This window comes from Pseudophryne corroboree, chromosome 10, assembly GCF_028390025.1.
Source record: "Pseudophryne corroboree isolate aPseCor3 chromosome 10, aPseCor3.hap2, whole genome shotgun sequence".
Lineage (NCBI taxonomy): Eukaryota > Metazoa > Chordata > Amphibia > Anura > Myobatrachidae > Pseudophryne > Pseudophryne corroboree.
Genome location: NC_086453.1, coordinates 201765454 through 201788871, shown reverse-complemented (window position 1 = coordinate 201788871; position 23418 = coordinate 201765454). Strand labels below are relative to the sequence as shown.

The window sequence follows — 23418 nt, the reverse complement described above, 5'->3', positions numbered from 1 at the left end:
CTGTGGCTAGGCGCGCCTCGCTACGCCACAGTACGCTGCGTATGGTCGAACGGGACAACCGCCGCGGCCACTCAAGATAAAGGTGGCTACATCTGTAGCAATATGAAATTTGTTTCTTTGGTGTTGTACATTTTGGGCAGCAATATGTAGTATGCACATTAAATGCAATACTTAATTACTCAGCAATGTAATACTAAGCTATTTTATTTTAATTAGAAATTTGGAGTTTTTCAAAATTTGTAGCCCTAGGCAGTTTTCTTGGGTGTTAGACCTAAAGCCTGCCGTGCCTACACTCCAAATATAAAGATATATTTTACTATTTGACTTGTATCTTTATTTTGTTACAGTTGTATAAAAAAGACTTTCTAATATTTGTGAGTGTGTACTTATTTTCATTTATGCTTGGACTCTGCTGTCAATATACTGTATACTTTTTTTGGTCATTTTTTAAATCTTTGTGTTTTTTTAAATTTAAACTCAATTCAGTTTTAGTATAATTTCTACTAGAAAATGTTACTAGAAAATGCACTGGAAGAGCTGAAGTGTTGCAGATATCGGCCCTCATTCCGAGTTGTTCGCTCGCTGCTATTTTTAGCACAATTGCTAACAGGCTAAAATCCGGCAGTTCTGCGCATGCGTATGCACAGCAGGGTGCACGCGCTAAGTATTTTTACACAAAACTATGCTATTTTACTCACGGGCGAACAAAGCTTTTCAATCGCTCTGCTGATCTTAGTGTGATTGACAGGAAGTGGATGTTTCTGGGCGGAAACTGGCCGTTTTCAGGGAGTGTGCTAAAAAACGCAGGCGTGCCAGGTAAAAAACGCAGGAGTGGCTGGAGAAACGGGGGAGTGGCTGGCCGGACGCTGGGCGTGTTTGTAACGTCAAACCAGGAACTAAACGGACTGAGGTGATCGCAATCTAGTGGGTAAATTTACTAAGATGGGCGTTCTATTTAAGATGGGATGTTGCCCATAGCAACCAGTCAGATTCTACTTCTCATTTATCTAGCACCTACTAAAATATAATACCTGAAATTTGATTGGTTGCTATGGGCAACATCACTTCTTAAATAGAACTCCCATTTTAGTAAATTTACCCCTAGGAGTAGGTCTGGAGCTACTCAGAAACTGCAAGGAAATATTTAATAGCAGAACTGCTAATCTTTCGTTAGCAATTCTGCTATGCTAAGATACACTCCCAGAGGGCGGTGGCTTTGCGTTTGCATTTCTGCTAAAAGTAGCTAGCGAGCGAACAACTCGGAATGAGGGCCATCATGTGCCGCACCTTTTGTTACCTTACTAAAAACTAGCAGCTGCAATCAATGCTGTCAGAATCCATGCCTTGTTCTTAAATGTCTAGAAGTATATTAACCTTTTATGCCGCTCCAACGCATTGAAAGATGTAACTGACTTCAAGATTTTTTTTTTGTTTACAGGGACCTACAATTTTGGGATTTTACCTTCAAAAGTAAATCGTTTGCTTACAATCAGGTACGGGAATCCCTGCTTATGGTCCAGGCATGTTTAGCATGATTCTAATAATTTACCTTAATAATAATGATGAGGTCTAGAGCAATAATAGTCAGTGTTTCTAAAGCGTGGAACACTAGAGCGACGGGCATTCCTGCCAACATCGGAACAAATGCCCGCCAGCCCAGACTGTGTGTACTCACTGGAGCAAAGTTAATGAAGGACTGAACAATCTCATGTTTTGTCCTTCATTAGCATACTACAGGATGCTAGTGATATCGCCATGTTTGATGTGCAGTGCATATTGGGCATACACACTGAGCGATATGCCCGATATGTTGTTCCGATGGGTGTAGTATGGTATGCTGGCGGACCACCGGCATACCGACAGCGTGGCAAGTGCAAATGAGCCCCTTGCGGGCGAGCGCAGGCGCCGGTATACTGTACGCCGGGATCCCGACATTCGGCAACCTGAAGACAACCCGTTCCGATTCGGCATATATACCTGCTGTCGCTCCAGTGTGTACCCAGTTTTAGTCATTAAACTGTAATGTTTCTTTTGGTTTATGTGTACTGTCAACACTAACCTCTATGCATTTTATTTGTTTTTAAACCACCACTAGAGCTTTTCAATAAGAACAATGTTTCTCAGTCTCACCATATTAGAAGGGAATTACTTGATAGAAATGCACCTAGCCAATCAGCTTCTAACTGTCATTTTTGGGCTGTGTTTGAAAAATGACAGAAGCTGATTGATTGGTACTTTAGGTTCTATTCAGACCTGGACACAGAAGCGCGTTCGCATACAGGGGGGTCTGCGCACGCACACTGGTCAGAATACTTTGTGATAATATTAGGCAGAGCCGGTTGCTCAGTGTTCATGCAAGACAATTGTTCCTCATGCTAAAGTGGGAACTAGCAACAGTCCTGCAGCGTGGGGTTGTTCTGTCATAATGTGAGCTAGCACAAGCCTACACTGTGTCATGATTTGTCCTGCACCAGTGCCCCTTTATAGTGTTATCTGCACCAGTGCCCTTTCATAGAGTTACCTGCACCAGTGCCCCTTCATAGTGTTACCTGCACCAGTGCCCCTTCATAGTGTTACCTGCACCAGTGCCCCTTCATAGTGTGACCTGCACCAGTGCCCCTTCATAGTGTTACCTGCACCTGTGCCCCTTCATAGTGTTACCCGCACCAGTGCCCTCTTCATAGCGTGTCCTGCACCAGTGCTCCTTCATAGCGTGTACTGCACCAGTGCCCCTTCATAGCGTGTACTGCACCAGTGCCCCTTCATAGCGTGTCCTGCATCAGTGCCCCTTCATAGCGTCACCTGCACCAGTGCCCCTTCATAGCGTGTCCTGCACCAGTGCCCCTTCATAGTGTTACCTGCACCAGTGCCCCTTCATAGTGTGACCTGCACCAGTGCCCCTTCATAGTGTTACCTGCACCTGTGCCCCTTCATAGTGTTACCCGCACCAGTGCCCTCTTCATAGCGTGTCCTGCACCAGTGCTCCTTCATAGCGTGTACTGCACCAGTGCCCCTTCATAGCGTGTCCTGCATCAGTGCCCCTTCATAGCGTCACCTGCACCAGTGCCCCTTCATAGCGTGTCCTGCACCAGTCAACCGTCATAGTGTGTCTTGCACCAGTTCACCATCATAGCATGTCCTGCACCAGTGCCCCTTCACCTGCACCAGTCCGCTATTATAGTGTGACCTGCACCAGTCCCCTTTCATAGTGTGACCTGCACCAGTGCCCCTTCACCTGCACCAGTCCCCTGTCATAGTGTGTCCTACACCAGTGCCCCTTCACCTGCACCAGTCCCTAGTCATAGTGTGACCTGCAATAGTGCCCCTTCACCTGCACCAGTCCCAAGTCATAGTGTGACCTGCACCGGTGCCCCTTCACCTGCACCAGTCCCTAGTCATAGTGTGTCCTGCACCAGTCCCCTTTCATAGTGTGACCTGCACCAGTGCCCCTTCACGTGCACCAGTCCGCTATTATAGTGTGACCTGCACCAGTCCCCTTTCATAGTGTGACCTGCACCAGTGCCCCTTCACCTGCACCAGTCCGCTATTATAGTGTGACCTGCACCAGTCCCCTTTCATAGTGTGACCTGCACCAGTGCCCCTTCACCTGCACCAGTCCCCTGTCATAGTGTGTCCTACACCAGTGCCCCTTCACCTGCACCAGTCCCTAGTCATAGTGTGACCTGCAATAGTGCCCCTTCACCTGCACCAGTCCCAAGTCATAGTGTGACCTGCACCGGTGCCCCTTCACCTGCACCAGTCCCTAGTCATAGTGTGTCCTGCACCAGTCCCCTCTCATAGTGTGACCTGCACCAGTGCTCCTTCACGTGCACCAGTCCGTAGTCATAGTGTGCCTTGCACCAGTCCCCAATCATAGTTTGACCTGCATTAGTCCCCATTTATAGAAACAGAATAGCTGGAGAAACTAATGGCCATTAAACTTAAAATCAGCTATATATATTAATTCTCTAAGGACTGTCTCATCTCTAACGTGCATACATAGTGGGAGCCAGGGTGCACACCCCTGTGGTTGCCAATGCTAGGAACATGGGACATATTGAGGAAAAGAACAGAACCCGCCAGGAAATGGATAAATATGTGGGTGGGAAGGAGCAGTTGGGTGGTGGGGTAGATGAGACGGAGCAGCGGGGATGAGGGGCTGGTCAGCAGGACAGGAGCTAGGGGGTCAGACTTAGGGTCCCTTTACTAGTTTTATAATATAATGCTCAATTCTAGCCTTATAAAATGTTTTTTCTCCTGCGCTAACTAGAGTATTTTGAAACCATAATATAATTGTATAATATCTGTGTTGGGTTATCCTCCTTACTCAGTAATGAGCTGTTTGTAAATAAGGGAATGTCCATTCCATATAGGTATTATCACACCAAGTGGTTTATTTACAAATACACATAATACCGCAGTGTCCTGGAGATATAGTAACTCCTAGAATGGACACATATGAATTCAATTTTACTTCACAAATCACAGAATAAAGAAATAAGATGACATAATATACATATCATAAAAAAGTTGTATAGATGTACTGTATGGACAAAACATTAGGAACAGGTAATAAAAATATTTTGTAGATAGGTCTGGTTCCTCAGGCAGCGGTGATACCTATGTGGAACTGACATTCCCTTATTTTAAAATAGTTCATTATTGCTATAGAATTTTGGTGAGATGATTGGGAGGACCCTATTTTTCTCCTTGGCTGCAAAATAAGGTAATTTTTTCCATTACATTGGCACCAGTCACTAACCTTTCTATGTTCCTTATTCTAGTCCTGAGAACTATAATCATTTTTAATCACAAATTGAACAGGTGCTTTGACTGCAGTAAAACCAATTTAAAATGTTAAATTTGCTTAGTGAAAATTATCTAATGGGGCATCTGACATGGCTGTGCTGCTGATCCGATCTCATGTTTCATGATGAATGAATAGGAAATCTGTGTTACTTTTCAGGTCAGGAGGATGACAAGTGCTCTGGTTGCGGTGGGTCTGGGTCTTCTCTCACCACAACAAATTAGACTTCATCTGGAATCTTGTGAGCCCCTTCTTTTCTCAGGAAGGATCATTGCTCCACCCTGTGGTCTTTTTCTAAAAGAAGTTGAGTATGCCAAGATAGGTGAGTATTGTAATAGACGGCAGGTTGGCCACAATACTTTCCTCCTTCAACCTCAGTATTAAGGGATTCTGGGAAAGCAGGTTTTGTTAGTAACTGAGTAACTGTTCTGACCCTGTATTCTGTAGAACCATAGATCAGTCCGTGATTCCTCAGTTGCAAAACTACCTAAAGTTATAAATGCTTTTACACCCCATTACTTTCTCTTTGAAAATATATCTTCACTCATGTTGTTTATTTATTTATTTATTTACTTATTTATTAACATAAACTTATAAAGCACCAGCATATTCTGTTGCACTTTACTATTAGGACCAAAGCAGTAATGAAACAAAACTGGGTACTAACAGACAGACAAAGAAGTAAGAGGGCCGCCGACCTCGGGCGTCATTACATCCAGCCCTATATATTGTATTTTAAGATATTGTTTAATGTGCTTTTTGTGTGTAGGTCAGTGGTTCTCAAACTGTGTGTTGTGGCACCCTGGGATACCTCGAGACACTTGCAGGAGTGCCTTGGATCGGTTGTCAAGGACCAATTCAAATCACTTATGGTCAATGTAATAGGCAAAACCAGCGCTTAAACTAGGTGGACAAACAGAAGCAAATTGTGTCCCTCACCACATAATAGAACCTTAGGATGACATATAAACACAATTAACTGAATATTTCTTTCTAAATTTCTCGATAAGAAAGTTTTGGCCTAGAGGTGCTGTGAAAAAATCCTGACACTCTAGGTCGCCGAGATTCAAAAATGTTTGGGAACCACTGGTGTAGGTTGACAAGACTGCTGCTGATTATTATTATTATTATTATTTATTATTATTATTCATCCCCTGGTTTAGGCATACAATAGGCCATGTGATCACTATATCTGATCATACAGACCCATGATGGTGATGACAGTAGTAATGTTTATGATCATGAATCCTTTATACATTTAGATTCGTGCATTCCAATGCGTGCAGTTAGTTTTACATAAAATAAAGATGTTGCAAGTAATATCCGAATTCCAGTAATTAGATTGATATGATTTTCTTATTAGGCAAATGATACTGACCTTTAACCTCCTTGTTAAATAAATACGAGTTACAGATGTGTCCTCGGTACGCCATGCAGCGTGAGATTCCTGGGCCGAGTGGGCCGCTAGGTCCTGTTAGACTCTTCTAGCGTCAGGGATCTTTTTCATTATCCTGAAAATGCAACTAAGATGAATTTTGAGCAAAAGAATCGCCCACTGCTAGCAGAGTCTAATGGGATCTGGTGCTGAGAGAGGCTATGTGGCACGACTGCAGCAATGATGTATGAGGACATACGTGTACACCCAGAACTTTGTCCCAGTATAGTCCCGGAAGATACTAGGCAAACCAGTTCACTTCTAGGAGAGAAAACACAGGCTACAGTACATACCCAGATTAAACCATCTAAAATGGTTTATATCAGGGGTTCTCCGCTCCAGTCCTCAAGTAGCAATAGCAGGTCTGTGTGTTTTAAATTCTTTAATCATACACAGTTAACCGTATTTTGCTGGGCGACTAATTATTCATCTGTTTCCACAGACAGAAGTCCTGAAAAAATGACTTACTGGGAAACCTTGAGGATTGAGGATGAGAACCACTGGTTTATATAGATCCAGTGTGTGCACACTACTCTCTGTGCTACAGTATAGGGAACAGTAATGTGCATGCACACTCTGTAGACTAATCGCTGATGGCATTTCCTAAGATGCACAGCAGGAGTATACAGTAGGCGCACGCCTTCCCCTGCCAACGGCTGCTACTGTGAGGGAAGAGGTAATAAAGTTGTGACCACAGCCTGGGTAAGTGTAGGATTGGGGATTTCGGCATTCGCCGGGATCATTATACTAGTTTATAATACAGATAATAGGTAAAGAGCAAAAGAAATACAAAAAAACATATGTAAGAAGATCTTGCCCTTAAAAGCTTCCAAGTAAATAAATATAAATGTATAAATTCAAAGCGAAATGAACAAATATTGGTGCATTTGTCAATATGAGCTCTCACAAAACAATGTAGGATGGATCACTTACAGTATATGATTGGTGTGTGAGAAGGGGATACAGTTGTGGAGGGCACAGGAGAGAAAAGGCTGGTAAATAGGTAAAGCTGGTGTAAAGATATACTAGCAAACTGCCTTCAGAAGAACACAAGAAATAAGAAAGCATATAGCTGAAATTAGGTCACTCATAAAACCAGGTACAATACAAGCAAGGCTTTTCAGCCAAATCAGCAGAATTTTGCATGGTAAAAACAATATTAATCTTATTTAAAGTGAGCTGAGCAGATTTAAATAAAGCGTAAGATCTGTTTCATGCTACACAGACTTTACGTATATCAATATATTCATTTATTCCATATTTCTTCTTACTCCACAAGGGGGCAAAAGCAAACACTGGGTTTAGCCTGGAGAGGAGGGAGTCTGGGCACCAAATATTTACTTCTTTTTTTCCCCTGCAATAAATGACTCCCATTCCACTATGCCCCACCCCCAGCAACTGGCCCGATAGTTTGCGTTTGGTGCCGGATTTTAACCTGATCTGAATGTCCTGCTTATCCTGTCCCAGTCATTGGATGTCTTCAGGGATCCAGTCCAACAGAAGAATCATCAATTGGAAAATATCTTCCCGGAGTCCATCCGGTGTTCCTCCTTGCAAACAGACTTCTTATCTTACAATGAACAGAACAATGGAGTACCAGAGATGTGCGCAAATACTGTAGATGCTCTAACGAGAAAGATTCCCATATAAAAGGTATCACCTCACCCAATAAAACATATAAGTATAATATCTGAAAATAGGGAAAATGGACTTGTTGAAGCGCAGCTAATTAAAATTAAGTGGTATACATTTCTTATACATTGTGGGGTTGTGTCCTTATTCCTTATGTCCTTCTCTTGCTTGTGGAGATTTCAGTGATCGGCTCCCAATTCCGGTGGGTGGGTATATGGAGAAGAACAAATCAAACAATGTGTAACATTGTCTAAGAATAACAACTTCTATCCAGCCCACAGGATCCCACAGAGATTAGATGAAGGCGGTGTAGGTCAAACAGCGTACCCCAACTCACAAGAAAGCCCCACAAGATGTGTACATAAAGGTTTCTTTATCTTCTCAAAGTCCCATGTGACCTTCACCAAAAGTAATTAAGGAAGATGCGTACCCCACTCACTTATAATAAAGGGAGATATGAGCAGGGCCGTCTTAACAGCAGTGTAGGCCCCTGGGCACAGCACTGCACTGGGCCCCCTACCCATCCTCCAGTGGTAGGGGTGGGGGGTGCTATCAGCGGCAGCTTTGATGTCCCCCGGGCGGTAGAGGGTGTTCTATCTTCTGCTCAGCATGTAGGACCTGGAGCAGTAATTTCTGCTAATTACTCCTTTACTGCACAGATGGGGCTAAACTGTAGGAGGGGGCATAGGGCTGAATGAAGAAGCCCTAGTACATGACTTCCAGGGTGGTAGGGGGTGTTTAATACGTAGGGGAGGGGTGGATAGTGGAGTGGGCTTAATATTCATCATTTTCTGGTGGAAGGGCAGCTTGCTTGACTGCAGATATATCAAGTTCCTGAAATTAGATTTCTTAGCTTTGAATGGGATAAAAAAAACTAGAGAATACCCCCTTTCAGGAGATATTGGGGACTTGGGGATCAGCGCTCAGGAGCCAGAGCAATTCACCAATGCAAATATAAAACTGCATACCAGGCGTGTGGAGCTGGAGCAGGGATCAGCTGCTTGAAGGCTGATATCTATGGTTCTGGTAAAAGCAGAGACAAGCTGCCAGTGTCCTCCAAAAGGGGAGAGTCCCAGCTTTTGGAGTATACCCTCAGAAAAATTCTAAGTCATACAGAAACCGAGATATCTGGCTGGGAATAGCAATTAACAGGCTTGGATGGGGACCACTGCTTTCAAGTCAGATATCTCCAGTTCCCAAGGGCCGATTTTCAAAAATCTGGTACCCCTGGAAAGAGGGGACCCTCAGCTATCAGCCTAGGGCCCTTATACACCAGGGGCCCTTGGGCAAGAGCCCATTGAGCCCATATGAAAAGACGGCCCTGGATATGAGCAGAAAAAGCTATCCTTATCTATGAGGCTGTTTCACAAATAATGTGTGTACCACACTCACGGGTCAAATGGTTGTATGAATCCTATCTGAGTTTCTTTTTCCACTGTCCTAGGCAATCATTCTCACAGGCTTCCAAATCCAAAAAGAAACCACAAACGTCCATAGAGCAAACAGTAGTGTAAGTTAGTCCCAAAGATCCAAAGGACAGGCAATGGTATGAGCCAGTTCATGTATTCTTTTTAAAATGTATTGATTACAAAAACCCCATAGTTGAGATGAATCAACATGAAAATACGTATGTATTTTGATTAGAGATGAGCGGGTTCGGATTTACTCGGGTAAAGTTCGGTTTTCCGGATTTTTCTTATTGGCTATTTAAAACACGTGACATCTGTGAGCCAATAAGATGCCGTTTTGAGAGCCGAGTAAAACCGAACCCGCTCATCTCTAATTTTGATGTTGATTCATCCAAACTATGGGGTTTTTGTAATCAATAAATTTTTCAGACATTAATCCGGCTTCTTGGACATCAATAGAATGGTGTCTCCACATAACTACTGGCTGCTGACACACTGTTCCTGTGCCTGAGTGCTTCGAGCCCTCCTGATGGACGCTCCAGCATACAGAGCATGCTCCCGCTCATATACATCTTTCCTCCTATGTCAGAGACCCTACAATTCCACCACAGGTCAAAATTACAGTGATGCCATAGTGTACAGATCTTCTACGCCTTCCCATCAACGCTCCTCTGCGGCGCGCCTTGCTTTAACGGGGTGGCTGTTTGTACATCTGTCTTGAGAGCAAAGGGATTTTCTAAGAGGGTCATTTGTACCATGCTTAATGCTTGCAAGCCTTCTTCAGCTAGAATTTATCACCACATTTGACGGACTTACTTTACATGGTGGTCGGCCAGAGTCTTCAACCCCAGGTCATTCTGGCTCTCTCAATTCCTTTCCTTTCTACAGGCGGGTCTGGATTTGGGTTTCCGGCTCTCTTCCTTTAAGGTACTGGTCTCCATCCTGTATGTCCTCTTTCAATGACAAATTTCACTCTTACCAGAAGTATGGACCTTTTTCATGGAGTCCAGCCACCGTTTGTTCCTCCAGTAGCTGCAGTGAACCTGTCCTTAGTTTTTCGGGCTCTCCGTTGCATCGGCCCAGAGGGTGTCCAACTTGAGCACCTTGCGTTTTTGATCTTCCATTCGTATTGGGCAGTTCTAACCAGGAGATTGTGGTGCCATATTTCAGAATACGAACGCTTCACCGGAGGAAGACTCTCTGAATGTAGTGTGGACTCTCCTGATTTATATGGACAGGACCAGGAATGTCCACAAGTTGGATTCTCTCTTTGGGCCTAATTCAGACTGGATTGCGGCATTGATCGCAGTCTGAAGCTCTTCGCGCACCCCGGGAGCCCAGTGAGATGCTAAATGCATCTCAGGGCTGCGATCGCCTCTGCGAAGTGAGCTATGTGAGGGGACACAGTGCACTAATTGGGGTTTCCGGTCACTTTACGAAGAAAACGAAACCAAACCTCATGTCGACCTTTTTCGTGTCGACCTTTACCATGTTGACCTAATGACAATTTCGACCTATTTCAATAGTGGTCGACTTTATGACTGTCGACCTAGTTACTGTTGACCCAATGATCCACACCTGGAGGCTGGGTATAGTGGAGAGGGAGTCCTGGGCTGCTGGGAAAAAATAAGTAACTATTTGGTGCCCAAACACTCTTCTCTGCAGCCTATACAGAGTGTTTCCCTGTGCCCCCTATGGAGTTTAAGAAAAAAATTAACCTGATAAGAACATAAATCACCTTTTTTATACTAAAATTATCTACTTAATTTAAAAGTTCACCATAAACCTTGTATCTTTGAGTGTACTTTATATTTAAAATGCACCATTCATCACATACAGAACCAGTATTCATTAGAATGTTGTTTAGCAAATCAAAAGTAACTAGTGACCGCGCAGAGACAAGACGTAGGGAATAGACAGGCTACATTCTCACACGTATTGCTCCAGGCTATTAAATGCTTCTGTGATCACTCATTTAAATATTGGTTCAGAATGAACAATCATTTGATGTCACTTACAGTAGGAAGCACATTTGTTACACAATGCAAATATGAGTTTATACTAGTGCACCCAACCTGAGCTACTCAATCTAAGGTGAGCAGGTTCTTCCCAGTACATCAGCAGACTACAGCTGTGCCAATATGTACATGTACACTGGACATAAGAATAACAGCACCACAAAGTCCAACCTCTTGCCTTTTTTTAGGTATTTTCCTCAAATACTACTTGATTTATCCTACTTTGCAGCTAACGTTAATCTTGCGTGTGTGAAGACATCAGACCTTCCTTTATTACATGTTGCTTCATTATACTCTGTGTGGTATTTTTGCATGTTTGAAGTCTTTATCTTTTTCACACGGTGTAACATGCACCTAGAAACACGCTATTGAAATGCGGTTGCAAGATAAAAATTCATCCCGTTATAAGTATAGGACAAGATCCGAGTAGCTTTGCAACCTTCCACAAAGCAAAGGACTTTCTTCTCCACTGTTTCATCTCCTCTCATAAATCGGACCTTGCAAAGCATGCCGCAACAGTGCTGTAACGCCTATATTTTTCAAGGAGACGCATAGCTTTGCCCATGTCCTCCCACAGGCCTGTGTACTACATCTGTTCCCTGCAAAAGTCACCATTTTGCTCTGCAAACCCATGAATGTTGGCATCATTGCAAATGTGGCAGAAGATTTTGTACTGTGCCTCAACCATTTCACATTTCATATAAGAAGTTCCCCTGTGTCCAGGTTACCACAGCTGTGATTGGGTTATGGAAGGACCATCGCTGGGAAGCAGTATATGGATGAACTGCTACAGTAGTACAAGACAAGATTCATAGCTCGTCATTGTGTTTGTCTCCTACAAAGACACCAGTGCTCTTCATTTAATGAAGCCTGTTTAACTGAGACAAAGGAGGATCGAGCTTCTTATGGTAATTTCCCACTTGAATGGCAGGATTTCAAAGCACTTCCTCTTATCTTATTATTGCCAATAAGGAATTAAGAAGTGAAAGGAGTTTCCTAGTGGTCACAATGACAAGTCTGTTATACTACGTCTATACATATCAGCACTGGTTCTTAATTGTCTTTGTCTGTCCATGCTGCATAGACATACAGCTGGTAACATAATACAGCCACTGTAATTATTACACAGCCGGGATATACTGTACAGCACCTCTGAATAATTCTCTGTAAACCACTATCTAAATATACAAAGTGGGTTATCTGCACTGTTCATAGGGGTTCCTCATGGTTTTTCTGCTGTCTGGGATGGTTGGAAGGATTTCCCACCCTTCTTCATTTAGATAGCTTGTGTATACTAATCATGGGATGAGTGCTGTGATTATCCTGTTTTCTTTATACAGTATCATGGTTCATTATATAGTATCACATACTGATATTTATGTGGCAGTACCCTAATCCAGTATATTGTTCACATTTTTATTTTGATGTCAAAATAAGTGCAATTCATATTATGGATGTCAAAGGCTACATAAACCATTAACAGCATAAATATTCTGCATTTCCTTTTAGGATATTCCAGATGGTCTAAAATAATAAAAATATTTCTTCTATTACTTTAGACCAGCATTAATATCCTAAAAGGAAGTGGCCCTGAAAGCTCTAGTCAAATCCAAACTGGATGGTGGGTTGGGTCTCCCCAATTTGCGTGTGTATTCCTTGGCCGCCCAATTAGTATATCTCTCTGCTTGGATCTTGGGTAAGGGAGGAACTATATTGGGTGGGGTCTCCTCTCCGGTTCAATTTCTGCTGTCTGGTTCTTCTACCTCTACTCTTCCCCCTATTCTACGACAAGCTGTATTGATGTGGCTCATGACGCACACTTTTTTTGACTGGCAGGACCTGGACGAACAGTCCCCTTTGTGGTTCAATGCTTCATTTAAGGAATAATATATGGTTGAGGGCGGATATTAAAACAGTGAATCAGCTGTATGACAAGGGTAATTTTAAGACATTTGAGCAGATACGGAATGACTATGCTATCCCTAATTCTGCATTTTTCCCATACCTCCAGCTGCGTCGTGATGCAAGCGCAGTTTGGTACGTTGCCCCTAGACATTTCAATATCTCCGATCAAAAGACTGCTTGTTAATTTGGGCTTGAGGGGGCAAATCTCTATGGTATATGCTACATTGAATCAACATGTCAATATGCATCTATTTGACCCCTTGAAAACTAAGTGGTAGTAGAACTTAGGTGAACATTCAGCAGATTTATTTTTACATATTGCACAGAGTATATCGTAATCCGGTAATGTTGTATAAGGCACATCTTCGTTCTGATACATGTTGTCCTAAGTGTGGTGCAGAGGGGGCTGATTTTTGGCATTTGTTATGGTCCTGTTCCAAGGTACTTCCCTTTTGGGATGATATTACCACCACGGAACCATCGTTACCTAGGATGGACCCTAGGATTTGATTATTTGGGTTGGATATTGAGGAGACACACTCACTGGAATACGTCAGCTATTGGGGTGGGGTGGGGTGGGGGGGGGATTGTTGTTGTAGAGAGAGGTGAGTGAGGTCTGATATGAGAGTACAGGGGTTGACACACATTACTCATTCTCATCCTAATGTAGTAATTAACTTTATCCCTAATGATATGCACTGATCTTATTCTGGGATTAGATACAATGTATTACACCACCATGTGTTCATCAATGTCTGATGCGATGTTGCTACATATTTCTGTCTTGTCATCACCTTTATGGCACTGTATACGTTGCGTTAAACACAACTGACCAGATACTTCTTACTTTTAGCAGTACATGTTTATTATTTGTATCATATATGTTTATACTTATATTGTACTCGTGTATGTTTGTTTGGATAAAAATCAATAAAAATGTATGCAATAAAAAAAAAAAAATCCTAAAAGGAAACATATGTATTGACAAATATTTTTTGTGAATCCGCACACTAAAATGCAGTCAAACATATGAAAGCAGCATTTTAGTAGGTTTGACCATACTCCCCACATGTATCAAGCTCCACAAAGCGAATCTCGATATGCAATGCCATCTAACGATGGTGTTGTTTGTAGAAGTCTATGGACTTCTTTACACATTTATCCCCAAGAGGGAACCTATAGAACTCATGCAGTAGGACTACCCAGAAGTCCTACTGAATAGGAATGCAGTTATTGGAAGAGCTGCCTTTTGCATATTCTTCATATAGCATTAATAAAGGCCACCATGCATGCAATAAGTGTCAGGATGCATCACATGCAATATGCATGCTGCCCTACTGTATATAAAGAAGATGACAATCACAAATCACACCTATATTTGGCATAGATGTGCTATGGAGACACTGTACATTAGCTGTCATTAAAGATCACATCCAGGGGCAGATGCTGTAGGAGTCGGTCTTTGTGATGTGTAAAGTGATCGCATCACTCACCACTTTATGCTGTGGGACCTTGGCCAGCCTACTACACATGTGCGGTCATCAGACTGTGCATGCGTCAGTTTCTATCACCTGGGAGGGATCCAGAGGACACCTTTCCCTGTAAAATCTGTGATCTGTAGCCCATAGGCTACAATGGCTAATGCCATCTTAAAGTGGTGTTAGATAACTGGGCCATGCTCCAGAACATTTTGCATTTTGGAGCTTGGTAATTCTCACATTATAGCAGCCCCCATAGAAACCTGCAGATGTAGCCATTCTCATCTTACTGCCTCACTTACTGATGTTAATTGATATTATTCCTTGCAGGCAAAAATAAATGAGATAAATATGGATGAAAGAATGAAGAAGAATAATTTATTATTCCAATAAACACATTTTAAAATTATTTGTAGCATTTGCTAAATTCTGTGGTTACATGTTATTCCAAACACCTGTGCTGGTTTATCATTCGTAGTCAGTTAGGTTTATCTTGTTTAACTTGTAAGAAAATGTTGTATTTGTTTTTTATTCTATAATGTATGTTTGCCTCAATATTTGATTTAAAAAAATATATAAAACACTAATTTCAGTATTCTTTTCATTGTATTTTTAAATAATGAGCAAGACATGCTGTAACCTCTAGTTCCCCAGCAGCTGGAGGGTGGTATGTTCTCAGCCTTTGAGCAGAATATATTGGCAAAACCATATTATTCTCACCAAGGCTGAATTCTGGCCCTCTGTCAAATCTCCACCTGCCGAGATAATTCCCTTTTCCCCACCAAAGTTTCACTCACATTGGTTAAATCTTCCCATTACCTTAGTTCATGGAAACAGTGAAGGAGTTGCCTTAACATCTGCTGTCCCTAGATACTTGCCTACTGTGGATAATACTAAACTCTGCACTGTTTGTGACAGCTCTTCGTTCACATGACTGATATGCTATTTAACTATGTTTCTCATCTGTATTCTGTAGATTTAAAGACGGACAAGACTGAGCTGGAATGATGTATGTTGGGGGACATGTAAATATCAGAGACTTTTTGCCTTTCTTAGAGATGTTATGGAATATACTGTATTCTTTTATTAAATATTCTTTTTAACATTGTTGTCTTTATATGAAACAAAAATAAGAACTGTGATTTACAGCATGTCCCAGAGGAGATATAAAAACTAGCCACATATGGAGCCATGGCATGAAGTACAAAAATCTCAATACAGTAGGTGGTTCAAGTTGTCACTGATGTCAGCTGAGAGTTGCAGCCTGGTGTACAGAGCAGGAAAGCACACGCAGCGATACCAGAGTACGAGCCCTCCCAATCCACAGTGGTGCATTGCTGTTAATACTCAGAAGCATATGTTGTATCTGTTGAGCATTAATACACCCACTAGGTGACAAATACTTATGTAGACTTTTCTATCAGGAAAATGGACTTTTAAAAATAGAACCTCCATATTGCTTGTCTTTGTCTTAGTTGCCTGGTTTAGTAAACTCAGGACTTGTGGGCGTTATACAGGATCTTCACATTGCAACAATCACAGCCACGGTTTATGCATCTAAGGGTAATTCTACATTTGCCACACAAAAAAAGAACATGCAGGAGCACACTCTAAGCACTAAGAACTCTGGTTATCAAAAAAAATAAAATTAGGGATGTGCGTCAGACCATTTTTGCTAGATTTGGATTTGATTCTGACTCGTCATTTGGATTTGCCAAACCGCCATGACAGGTTTTGGATTTAGATTTGGAATTTTTTTTTCAAAATTGAAAAAAAAAGAAGCTAAAATCACATAATTTGGGCCTTTTTTTTGTTCCTAGAGTACTATTAACCTCAATAACATTAATTTACAGTCAATTTTGACCACCTCACTGCTCACAATTTTGTTTTCACCATATTAGCCAAAGGCTGCAGTGAGCTGGCTGGTTATTCAGTAACAGAGCAGCGGCACAAACACACGGCAGTTTATAGCACAGCGTACTGGGGTACAGTGCACCGAACACTACAAACAATAGAGCTATATTTTTTTTTCTTATAATGCGCAGCTTGGTTCAAACTATGTGGATCACAAGGCTTATAGATGTATGTGAACAAAGCGCACCAAACAGTACAAACAATAGATATACAGTACTGGGCAAACATTTTAGGCATGTGTAAAAAAAATGCTGGAAAGTAAGAATGCTTTTAAAAATAGAAATGTTCATTTATTTTTTATCAATTAACAAAATGCAGTGTGAACAAAAGGAACTCTAAATCAAATCAATATTTGGTGTGACCACCCTTTGCCTATAAAACATCATCAATTCTTCTAGGAACACTTGCACACGGTTTTTGAAGAAACTCTGCAAGGAGGTTGTTCCAAACATCTTGGAGAACTAACCACAGATTTTCTGTGGATGTAGGCTTGCTCAAATCCTTCTGTCTCTTCATGCAATCCCATACAGACTCAAAGATGTATCCTTTTTAGGGCTCCCTGTTCTTCTTTATGCTGAAGATGGTTCTTAATGACATTGGCTGTATGTTTAGGGTCATTGTCATGCTGCAGAATAAATTTGGAGCAAATCAGATGCACCCTGATGGTACTGCAAGATGGAGAAGCACCTGCCTGTATTTCTGAGCATTGAGGACATCATTGATCCTGACCAAATTTCCAACTGTGGAATGCAGCCCCAAATTTTGGAAATCTCCACCATGCTTTACTTTTGTCTGCCGTCACTCATTATTTTACCACTTTCCAAAACTTTGGCGAACAAACGGCCTTCTGTTAAAGACAGATATTTCACATTTTGACTCATCAGTCCAGAGCACCTGCTGCCATTTTTCTGCACCCCAATTCCTATGTTTTCATGTACAGTTGAGTCGCTTGGCTGTGTTTTCACAGTGAAGGTACAGCTTTTTGGCCACAATTTTTCCTTAAAGACCATTGGCCAGACTTCTCCGAACAGTAGATGGGTGTACAGATATATTTAATTGCCTGCGCTAAGGGATTGAGCTGCTTTCTTAGGATTGATTTTTGTAATATTTAAAAGAAAGCGCTGGGAATGTTAAATAAATATATGCATGTGATAATTATTACAATATAAATATGAATGTAAATATAAAGCGGTACCTGTAAAAAAGAAAATATTGTTATTAATATAATGTTTACACTCTTTTGAGTGAATGTGGAAAAGGAGGTGGCCAGCAACACTTTATTTCTACTGAATGTCCATGAATTCCTACCTTTCCCTGTACTTAACTTCGGTGCCGTGGAGAACCCTGATTGCTGAGACCGCCGGGTGCCAATTGAGAAGCCGCTGGAAGCCGCTACGAGCACTGCGGCTCTGATGTTATTCGTCCGCGGCTGTTGGTTGTTGGCGGTGCTGGCGATACTTACGAGTCCCGCTGAGTCCAGGGCTGGCAGCGTTTGCGTGTCCCGCTGTGTCCTCCGAGATGTACTCCGGCGTGATGTTATTACCGGCTTAAGTTGCAGCGGGTGTTTAATTCTGCTTGTGTTGCGGCTATTGACAGGGATTTCCTCCTTAGAGTGTAAATAATGATCACCAACGCGTTTCATGCACTTCAATGCACTTTTTCGAGGAGTTAAGTAAAAAAGATTATTTTTTATTAGATTTATTTATAAATAAATCTAATAAAAAATAATCTTTTTTACTTAACTCCTCGAAAAAGTGCATTGAAGTGCATGAAACGCATTGGAGATCATTATTTACACTCTAAGGAGGAAATCCCTGTCAATTGTTAGGTTCCTGGTGCTCAGAACAAGGGAGATGTTATGAAGCGAGTCCAGAGCACCAGGACGTAATGCTGGGAAAGGGGAATGGAAAGGGAATAGCCCCTGGCGCCCTAACTCCGTTGCCTCGCCCGTGTGGTCAGAAATCCCCTGCGAGACTATGGTTGCTTGAGCCCATGGCAGCCGCGTTTGAAGGGCGGATTATGTCTGCCCAACTCCGATGCCCCCTCAGGTCTTAATGGGAGACAAAGGGAAATCCGAGACAGGGTGATAACAAGGGGCCCTCTGACTAAACAACCAGGCCAGGGGCTACAAGCTAACTGACTAAACCTGAGGTATGTGCGGTAACCCGCCAGGAAAAAGGACAACCAAAATCCACTAGTCCGTACTCCTACCCAGCACCGCTGGATACCAGAGTGGATCTGTGGGAGCGGAATCCTCCGCAAAAGCTCCGGAACACAAATAATAAAAGATAAATAATTAAGCGGCCCAAGCCGCAACACACGGCTACGCCGTGACTCACGAACACCACTGGATGTTCAAAGGTGCTCAGTCAGGACTCCAGGAACAGATGACGACTTCCGAGTACAGGACAACTGAGAACAGGAACGACCGGATACAGCAGGACTGGAAACACTTTCAGCAAACCGATTCAGCATTCAGGAAGCTCAGGAACTAGCAGGAACCAAGCTCAGAACTCAAGCAGACTGAAAACCCAGAAATATCACCAGCATCTGCGAACTGCAATCAGCCAGCATATAACAGAGAGGCCTAATTAATAATCCAGTGCAGCTGGCCTATTGCAGGACTCCAAGCTGACAAGATGCAATTAGCAGCCAGATGAGGCTGAACACATGGGAACAAGCTGCAATTGCACAGACTCACCAGCGGCAGCAGACAAGAGTAATCTAAAACAGAGCAATGGGAAATCCTGGCATGCAAGACAACTAAATAAACATAAAATAGAAATGAACCACTACCTGTGGTTCATAACAGTATCCCCTCCTTAAGGGTGAGCTCCGAGCACCCCATGACACCCACGGGGAACATAAACAGAAGTATAACATAAAATACATAACAAAAATGCAAAACAGGAATGAGCCACAGCCGTGGCTCATAACATTACCCCCCCTTGAGGAGGGGTCAAAAGACCCCAAAATTCAGACTATCCAGAACAAGGGATACAAAAAAAAACAAAAACCTGACACACTGGTCTAACAGACAAGAAAACAAAAACAAGCTGTAGCAACAACTTGTAACAGTGCCCTCCCCCTAACGGTGGCCACAGGACACAAGACAAGGAGAAAAAAAAAAATCTCTTTTTTTTTTTTTTTTTTTAAATCAAGGCAAGAGTCAAAAAATTATTTCTTTTTCTTCTTCTTCTTTTTACAAAGCTCTTTAGGTCTGACCAAGGTAATTCCCCAAACATTGTCTGAACTGATGGTACCACCCAGCAAGGCTGCGTTCAAATCAGAGACAGGTTTCTTACCCTTGGGAGCTGAACTTTCTGGTAAAGTACTATTATTAGAAGAAGAAGAAGTCAAAAAAGCACATCCTGCAGTCAAAACATCGGGCTGGGACTCTTGTGCAGAGTTTACAGTATTTGGTGGACTCTCAGCAGACAAGACGGGTGACTTAGAGGAACCTGAACCAATTTCTTTGGAACCGTATCTTTTAACAATTGCATCACAGAATGCTAGGGGATCCTGAAGAATGGGATCTTCAGCTTTCATTAGGCTGGTTGCCCACTCAGAAGGCTCTCCTCTAAAAGAATAAATCAGATAGAGCCCAAGGTTTTCTGAAGTGATGCCCAGAAATGGTCTAGACAACATAATAGTGTAATAGTGTTTGAAAAGCGCCAGAAATTGGGCGAAGTCCACATCAAAGGTTATGGATGTTGAGATATCAGAGTCAGGATCTGTTTCCTTCTCATCTGACTGACTGGAGTGCTTTGCTAGGACCTGGTCACTATTGACCTTACTCGAGGCTGAGACTCTCTGAACCCCACCCGGGGCTGAGACTTTCTGAACCCCACCCGGGGCAGTGACTTTCTGAACCCCACCCGGGGCAGTGACTTTCTGAACCCCACCCGGGGCAGTGACTTCCGGGAACCCCACCTGGGGCAGTGACTTCCGGGAACCCCGCTGGGGCAGTGGCCTCCGGGAACCCCGCTGGGGCAGTGGCCTCCGGGGACGCCGCTGGGGCAGTGGCCTCCGGGGACCCCGCTGGGGCAGTGGCCTCCGGGGACCCCGCTGGGGCAGTGGCCTCCGGGGACCCTGCTGGGGCAGTGGCCTCCGAGAACCCCGCTGGGGCAGTGGCCTCCGAGAACCCCGCTGGGGCCAGCACCTCGGATTCTTTTACTGGGACCGGGCCGTTGGCCTCCCTGACTGGGATCGGGCCATCGGCCTCCCTCTCTGAGTCGATTATTATCGAAAGTTCTCCCGGGACTATGACTTCCGGGACTTTTGCTGAAGCAATAACGTTCAGATCCTCCACTAATGCTATGCTTCTTAAGTTCTTTCCTGGGGAAGCGACTTCTAGACCCTTCTTTGGGGCTGCGTCTCTCGAGACCCCACTTGGGGATATTACTTCAAAGATCCCTTCTGGGGTTTTGCTTCTCGAGTTCCCCTCAAGAACTATGGTTTTAGAGACCCTTTCTAGGGTTGCGCTTTTCAAGTCCCTACCTGGGGTAACAGCTTCTGAGACCCCTTCCGATATGGACACCTGAACTATAATATTTGATGTCCCTCTATAAGCTAGGGCATCAGGTACCGCTCCAGCACTCTGGGCATCGGGTACCGCTCCAGCACTCTGGGCATCGGGTACCGCTCCAGCACTCTGGGCATCGGGTACCGCTCCAGCACTCTGGGCATCGGGTACCGCTCCAGCACTCTGGGCATCGGGTACCGCTCCAGCACTCTGGGCATCGGGTACCGCTCCAGCACTCTGGGCATCGGGTACCGCTCCAGCACTCTGGGCATCGGGTACCGCTCCAGCACTCTGGGCATCGGGTACCGCTCCAGCACTCTGGGCATCGGGCACCGCTCCAGGACCCTGGGCTACGGGCACCGCTCCAGGACCCTGGGCTACGGGCACCGCTCCAGGACCCTGGGCTACGGGCACCGCTCCAGGACCCTGGGCTACGGGCACCGCTCCAGGACCCTGGGCTACGGGCACCGCTCCAGGACCCTGGGCTACGGGCACCGCTCCAGGACCCTGGGCTACGGGCACCGCTCCAGGACCCTGGGCTACGGGCACCGCTCCAGGACCCTGGGCTACGGGCACCGCTCCAGGACCCTGGGCATCGGGCACCGCTCCAGGAACCTGGGCATCGGGCACCGCTCCAGGAACCTGGGCATCGGGCACCACTCCAGGAACCTGGGCATCGGGCACCACTCCAGGAACCTGGGCATCGGGCACCACTCCAGGAACCTGGGCATCAGGCACCACTCCAGGAACCTGGGCATCAGGCACCACTCCAGGAACCTGGGCATCAGGCATCACTCCAGGGACTTGCAACTCCGCTTCCACAGGAACCTCAATAGAGGAGAGAAACATTCTCTTTTGATTCCTGAATCTATAATGGGGCTCCCTTGCCCAAGGACCCCAATTATAGGACAGAGAGCTTTTTTGTGTGGTTTGTGTGACAAGTGCCTCTGCCACAGTAGAGACAGGAGTAGGTCTTGTATCATGACTCAACTTGGCCAGAGGGCAAGACTCGTCACCACACTTTGGCTTGCGCAACTCACAGGTCTGCAGATAATGGCCTAAACCCCCACAATATAGGCATAAGTTTAAGTTTCTGCGACGCAGACGCTCCTCTTCTGAGAGCCTGGGCCGCAGAAAACTTTTAAACCTTTTCTCTTCAATTAGACCAGAGGATTCTCTTGTCACCATACTGTGAGCAAGAGTCTCTTTAGAGATAGATGTACTCTCAACGACTTCTGGCAAAATGAGCAAGATTTTAGTCAGAAGGTTTTGCAGTTGCTTTAGGGATTGCTGCAAAACTTCTAGTCGCTCTGGTCTCAAAGCACTGAATACAGAGTTCAGAGCTGCGAGAGATGCCTGCAGGGCTTGCATAGTAGACATAGGAGGATTTAAAACTAGACGAGACAAGACAAGGCAAGACAAGGCAAGACTAAATTTTGCTAAACAAAACAAGACTTTTTTTTTTTTTTTTTAAACACCGGACTGGATTCTAAACACCGGACTGGATTCTAAACACCGGACTGGATTCAAAACACCGGACTGGATTCAAAACACCGGACTGGATTCTAGACTAGACACTGGACTGGGCCAAAAAAGAAAAAAAAGTTTTATTTCTTTTTTGTGGTATGGCTGGTGATAATGTTAGGTTCCTGGTGCTCAGAACAAGGGAGATGTTATGAAGCGAGTCCAGAGCACCAGGACGTAATGCTGGGAAAGGGGAATGGAAAGGGAATAGCCCCTGGCGCCCTAACTCCGTTGTCTCGCCCGTGTGGTCAGAAATCCCCTGCGAGACTATGGTTGCTTGAGCCCATGGCAGCCGCGTTTGAAGGGCGGATTATGTCTGCCCAACTCCGATGCCCCCTCAGGTCTTAATGGGAGACAAAGGGAAATCCGAGACAGGGTGATAACAAGGGGCCCTCTGACTAAACAACCAGGCCAGGGGCTACAAGCTAACTGACTAAACCTGAGGTATGTGCGGTAACCCGCCAGGAAAAAGGACAACCAAAATCCACTAGTCCGTACTCCTACCCAGCACCGCTGGATACCAGAGTGGATCTGTGGGAGCGGAATCCTCCGCAAAAGCTCCGGAACACAAATAATAAAAGATAAATAATTAAGCGGCCCAAGCCGCAACACACGGCTACGCCGTGACTCACGAACACCACTGGATGTTCAAAGGTGCTCAGTCAGGACTCCAGGAACAGATGACGACTTCCGAGTACAGGACAACTGAGAACAGGAACGACCGGATACAGCAGGACTGGAAACACTTTCAGCAAACAGATTCAGCATTCA

The 23418-nt window shown here is 44.1% G+C and overlaps 1 protein-coding gene across 1 annotated transcript in view; it reads left to right on the top strand.

Annotated features, from left to right (window-relative positions):
- Positions 1-15787, top strand: part of PUSL1 (pseudouridine synthase like 1) — a 384977-nt gene extending 369190 nt beyond the window's left edge. The window contains exons 6-8 of the mRNA XM_063943034.1: positions 1439-1493; positions 4967-5129; positions 15661-15787. Coding sequence (XP_063799104.1) covers positions 1439-1493; positions 4967-5129; positions 15661-15692 — 250 coding nt within the window. The 3' untranslated portion in view covers positions 15693-15787. The remainder of the gene's footprint in view (positions 1-1438; positions 1494-4966; positions 5130-15660) is intronic.
- Positions 15788-23418: the final 7631 nt, after the last annotated feature.